General features: G+C 43.2%; 1 protein-coding gene across 1 annotated transcript in view; it reads right to left on the bottom strand.

Annotated features, from left to right (window-relative positions):
- Positions 1-1,676: 1,676 nt before the first annotated feature.
- Sntg2 (syntrophin gamma 2) overlaps positions 1,677-6,160 on the bottom strand; it is a 248,453-nt gene continuing 243,969 nt past the window's right edge. The window contains exon 17 of the mRNA XM_045143508.1: positions 1,677-1,946. Coding sequence (XP_044999443.1) covers positions 1,815-1,946 — 132 coding nt within the window. The 3' untranslated portion in view covers positions 1,677-1,814. The remainder of the gene's footprint in view (positions 1,947-6,160) is intronic.

Raw genomic sequence — 6,160 nt, 5'->3', positions numbered from 1 at the left:
ACTCACCTTGCACCCGGGGACTTTGTAGGATGTTGCACTTAGCACTTGCACTGTGGTTAGAAGGCGGCATTGAATTTGGTTGTTTTGAAAATGTGCATCTTTCAGAAAGAGCTGGACATCCACAGAGATGTGAAATAAAACTTAGTGGGGGGCTGGAGAGATGGCTTAGCGGTTAAGTGCTTGCCTGTGAAGCCTAAGGACCCCGGTTCGAGGCTCAGTTCCCAGGTCCCACGTTAGCCAGATGCACAAGGGGGTGCACACATCTGGAGTTCGTTTGCAGTGGCTGGAAGCCCTGGTGCGCCCATCCTCTCTCTCTCCCTGTATCTATCCTTCTTTCTGTGTCTGTTGCTCTCAAAATAAATAAATTTAAGAAAATTAAAAAAAAACTTAGTGGGAAATCTTGCTGGGAAAACACTGCTAGCTTCATTACTATAGAATAAAAGCCCATTTTTGAAAATGAGCTTTTTCAAAAGAACAACGTTTCTCTCTGGATTCCTTACCCTCATATAGCACAGCTTCTATTTCTCAGTGAGTTCTGGCTTTTGGTCTGAGGGAAAATCTGTTCAGCGTCTCTGTCCTGAAAGAGGCTCTGCAGAGAGGGAATTTCTCCTCTCATCTCCTTGGGTATTTCAAGCCCTAAATCCTGGTAACATTGACACTAGTAGGAAGTTTGGCAATAAGCATCCACACAGAAAAGGCTACCAGGTTCTCTGATGACATTTGCAGAACAGGATATGAGGACAAAGCTAACCTGATAGACTCCACTCCTATTTGTTTTTTTTTTTTTTTTCTAAGAACCTTAAGCATTCAGAGGAGTGTCATTTAAAACACTGTATATGCCATGTATATATATGTATGTATATATATGATTTCAAATGAAAGTAGCATTATGATTATGATTATTTGATGTGCAAAATATTTCTTTCTTCCAACATATCAGATAAACAAAGGCTGGGTGGGAGGCAGGGACAGTGTATGGTCACTGAAATCCTCATGACCTGAACAATACTAGGCCTCCAGCAAGGACTCCTTTGGGTTCCTATGGGGGCAAGTGTGCTTTCTTATGTTTCTTGCTGTCTTGCTGAGGTACACCTGGCCTTTACTCAAAGGACTCAGAAACAAGGGCAAGCTCATGCATTTTCCTAACTATAGCCCATATTTCTGAAAGAAAACTCAAGAATTCCATTAAATTGCTTTTAATAATAAAAATAGAATGCATCCTTGCTTAAAAGGCATAAGTAATATGAAAAATAAGGAAACTAAAATACACGTTGTATTTGATGAATGAGGAAAAAATAGAACTCACATTTAAATGACATGTAATTCAGTTATAGAATCAATATGCATTTAGTGTAATATTAAATAATTAAAGTTGCCTTTTCCCATTATTAATTTCTCAACTATGTACTAACCCCACCTGAGAGAAAGTGAAAGTGACCAATAGCCTCATAGGAAGCCCTTTCCTCCTTGAGGACAACATAAGTGGTGGGCTCACCACACTTAGGATGTTACAAAAATAAAATCTCGAGTTTACAAATGGGAGCAATGACTGGGATGTTGGCACCACCATCATGCTATCTGAGTATCTGAGGCATGCCCAGTGGGACTGTTTTAGCAGACCTGCCTTCTGGTCACCACTGCTCTGCCTGGACAGATGATTCAACAACTAGGACCCATCTGTGAAACTAGTGATGTCTTTATTGGTATCACAACTATAGGCTCATTATAAAACCACACAAAGTTGCAGTATTGTGCAGGAAAGATTCATTTCTTAAGAAAATAATTTAAATTTTCAGAAGTCTCCAGAAGCATTTTCAACTGCTGCACATGTATCTCCTTGTCATGCTCTGACTGTCCATAAACACAGGATCCAGGGAGGCTACCTTGGCAGCAATGAAGGAGTGGATGCAGTGAAGGACTGCTGTCAGGTCCTGGAACTCCAGCTCCTGAAGGAAAATGAGAGAGGATTTGTGATTCCTGGGGAAAGACTTCAGGAAAGGCTTTAACTAGGACAGTCCTCTCGGAACACACACACACGCTGAAACAGGTAATGTAGGCGGAGTGGCGCAGCGTGGTCGTGCCCTTGTCTTTCTTTTCTTACAGAGTAAGTTATTTACTTCCAAGGCCCTAACACAGGAAAACACACATCTTTTTGTTGCTGTGTACATATGATGTATGATGTATGATGTATGGAGTGTGGTGTGTGTGTGTGTGTGTGTGTGTGTGTGTATGAGTATGGCTGCATATGTGTCACAGTGTGTCAGAAAACAGATTTTTGTGCTCATCCTGTCTTCCTACCTCCTTTGAGGTGGGGTGTCTCACGCTGTTCACTGCTGCTTTTGCCAGGCTAGCCGGCCCCTGAGCTCTCAGCAGGTTCTCCACCTTCACCTTGTCTCCCACAGATGTGGCTAGGATTACAAACATTTGCCACAGTACCTGGCTTTTTATGTGGGAGCTGTCATTCTGAACTCTGGCACTTTTGCTTGCATGGCAAGTGCTGTACCCCCCTGAGCCATCTCCGCTGCCCCACACATGTCTTTTCTTTGGCATCCTTCTCTCAAGTCAGAGCTGAAGATTAGGGTTTTTATTTCTCTCTTTATTTTAAGAAGGACATGCCAGGGCCTGTGGTAACATTGAGACATGTGTCTCATGACAGCAGAGGTGGCCACATGTTTAATCCAGATGCACCTTTGCATGCTCTCATGTGTATTTACACTGGGCATTTTTGAAGGATAACCATAATCCCACAGTGTGAACCCCAAGCATGGACCTTGGTTCCTCCACATCCTGTTGCCATGATGACAAAAGGAAAGGAAGAAATGGTGCTTCAGATTCCTCAGGAGATGGTGGCCCCACCAGGAAAATAAGAAAAAAAAATTAACAAACTCCTGGATTCTTACTTCCTGAGGTTATTTAAATGTAAAGTGCCCCACCCCGTCGAGATTCATGTGTTTGAACTCTTGGTTACCACCTGGTGGTGGTATTGGGAAGATGATGGAACCTTTAATAGATGGAGCCTTGCTGGAGAAAGTGGGTTACTGAGGGCGGGCCTTGGGGTGTTCCTTATAGCCTGTGCCCTCTCTCTGCTTCCTGTGATGCAATGTGACTCAGGCTTCCCACTCCAGCCTGATAGTCTTCTCTGCCATAATGGCTAGTTATAGTTATATAAACTTCCCTTTAAAACTATAAACCAAATTAAACCCTTTCCCTTTTCTATGCTTCTTCTGGTCAGGTATTTGTTCACAGCAACAGGAAATTAACTGATACACTTCCCCTCCTTAAAGATCCCATATGGTTTCCCATGAGTGACAGATGATAAGACCCTATTGCTAAAGACTGACCATGTCTGAGTGGCAAAATCACTGATAAATCAAGCTGGTGCTGATCTGAAAACCTTCTCCCTGTAGACAAGCCAAGTGCAAGCTGGAAAAAGCTACATTTCACACAGCCCTATGGGAGACAGAAGTCATCAGAGGTGAAAACAGTAGACAATGGAAGCCTAAAGTTTGGACGTATAGGCCAAATGACTGAACGGGTACAACAGTGGCATGATTGTTTTGGAGGAAACCAACTGCACTCTAATTGGATTGGAGGCCTGCTATATAGGAGGAAATACATGCCTGGTACTGAAAACCTAATCCTGCCTTTGGCAGGGGAGATCATGAGCCCTAGGGATATAAAGCCTGCTCTTGTCTGGCTAAATGCATATATTATTCTCATCAAACTGCCATGAAAGCACTACAATTAATGTTCATATTCATATATTACTACTACACTTCACTTTTGGTTAGAAAAACTTCTATTTTCAGACAGCAGTGACCACTGGGATGACCCAAAAGGCAACATAGGGCTGAGAAGAAGTGACAGAGGAATGTCCAACACTGAAACATCTATCACACCCTCCAAGGTTTAGAGTCCATGGCAGAAGAGGTGGCGAAAAGAATGTAAGAGCAAAAGGAAGGGTACTGCTCCTTACAATGCAACTAATGCAGACAGAAATTGGCCTTAATATCCAAGACTACTCAGTGCTCAGCAATACCTAAACAAGACCCTCATACTAGGAGAAGATGATGATGATATCAAAGTAAAAGAGACTAATGGAGAGAGGGAGGGGATATGATGGAGAGTGGAGTTGTGAAGGGGAAAGTGGGAGAGGGGAAGGAATTATCATTTATTTTCTAAAAGTACAGAAGTTTTCAATAGAAAAGTTAAATTTAAAAAAAAATGACCTCCACCTTCCTTCTCAGGGAAAGCCCATCTTAGAACCTCATTTGTCTCTGCATGTCAGCCTTCCTTTAGAAACTGCTCCTTCCCTGGAGTTCAGGACCCTGAGGGCCAACTACAGTCTCCTGGGAAGGTGACCCCCAGAGGTAGGGTAGGAAGTTTCCTGTTGGAAATTAATTAAATTAGGTTAATTTTGGTATGCAGTGCAAGGTTGAGCTACGTGGAAAATAAATAAATCCCATAGATATGTGCTGGCTCAGAGGCAGGAAAGAATCAGGGTTGCGGTCCCAGTGCACTCAGAGATGCCCTTGACCTACTACTGCCTGGACCAGAAGAATTCTCCTCTTTCCTACAATGTAAGTCTCTTCTTTGCACACAAGTGAAGCTTCTTCATTACTTTATTTCTGAGTGACAGTGAACAAAATCTTCAAGAGGTTTAGGATTGTCCTGAGGAGCTTCTGTTAAAGTTTTATTCATATCTGAGCTCTGCTCTTGCCATGCAGGTGCCTCACCTTCTCTGTAGGACCCACAGGCTGCCCTTCGCTGTGCCGGATGTCAACCCATGATGGATCTACTTTCCCCACACCATGAGATTGTGCTCAGAATCTTTTATTCATTGTAATGGGTCCCTGGAAGGCCAAATAACATTCTAGGTTGTACACAAGGTTCTTGCAAGCTTAACATACTCTTTAATTCTATCTCTGTGTGTTCCCAGTTGTAATTGCTGGCCTTCTCAAAAGGATGAGTAGAAGAATAGAGTCATAAAATTCATACCGTGTGTGCTTCAGCAGCTGTGTCTTATAGATGCAAAGTGGAAATCATTTTACAAGTTCCCACAACTTACCCAGTAATAGCACGGCACACTGCAACAAGAAGCTATCAGCATGGCTGGCTGCTCACCTCTCAAAGCAGCACTGGTGTTTCCTGGCATGGTGAGTTGACACCATACTACAAACCTTTTGCAGGACTAGCAGAGAGTTAGTTATTCTTCCACCCAATATCTCACCCAACAGTGTTCATATCCAGGAATCAAGTGAAAGCTTTTGAAACAGGGGTTAGTCAGTTTTTATCTTGATTCAGATACTGAGGAACCAGGCAGCCCATGACTACTCTACAAGGCACCCTCTGCTAAGTAAGAGGCTTCTCTGGTTAGATTCTTACACAGATGTTGTCAGCAGGGCCATTATGAATAGCCCCTTTGTGAGTGGAACCAACCAGAGCCATATTTTGAGACTCTTTGAATTGAACATTCATAATGATTCTAATGGCCTCTCTGTGCTTGTCACCCTGCTGTACCTCTCAAACACATCTTATAGGTTATGGTGGGCTACCTTTATTCTTTTTTGTTTTAGAGAGAGAGAGAAGAGAAAAGAGAGAATTGGCAGGCCAGGACCTCAGCCACTATCAAACTCCAGATGCTTGGGCCACCTAGTGGGCATATGCAACCTTGCACTTGCCTCACCTTTGTGCATCTGGCTAACATGGAACCTGGAGGGTAGAACATGGGTCCTTAGGCTTTGCAAGCAAGCACCTTACCTGCTAAGCCATCTCTGCAGCCCATGGCTGCCTTTCTTCTAGGTACTGAGAAAGAGGATGGCTTCTGGGATCCACAGGCAGTAGCTTACTCACAGTCCCACACTGGGGTAGAAACTCACGCAACATTGATACAGTCATCTTTCCCTAAGTTTGTCTACGAGTACTGAGGTATATTTAATAAAAAGAGTTTACTGTAACAACCAGTTTGGAGAAAATCAGAGTAAGTCAGAGGGCATTTGTGACTGGGGAATTTGTAGCCCTTGCCACATTAGCTGAGCTATATCCTACTCTAAGAATGATAGGAACACTGTAATTCTCAAATTTGACTTTTTAAGACTGGGACCACCTGGATGGCCACTGGTCACCACTGTAACGGAGCCACAAGAAGCCCACAGTAGGA

The sequence above is a fragment of the Jaculus jaculus genome, chromosome 2 (genome assembly GCF_020740685.1).
Source record: "Jaculus jaculus isolate mJacJac1 chromosome 2, mJacJac1.mat.Y.cur, whole genome shotgun sequence".
Lineage (NCBI taxonomy): Eukaryota > Metazoa > Chordata > Mammalia > Rodentia > Dipodidae > Jaculus > Jaculus jaculus.
This window is presented reverse-complemented; position numbering and strand designations above follow the sequence as displayed.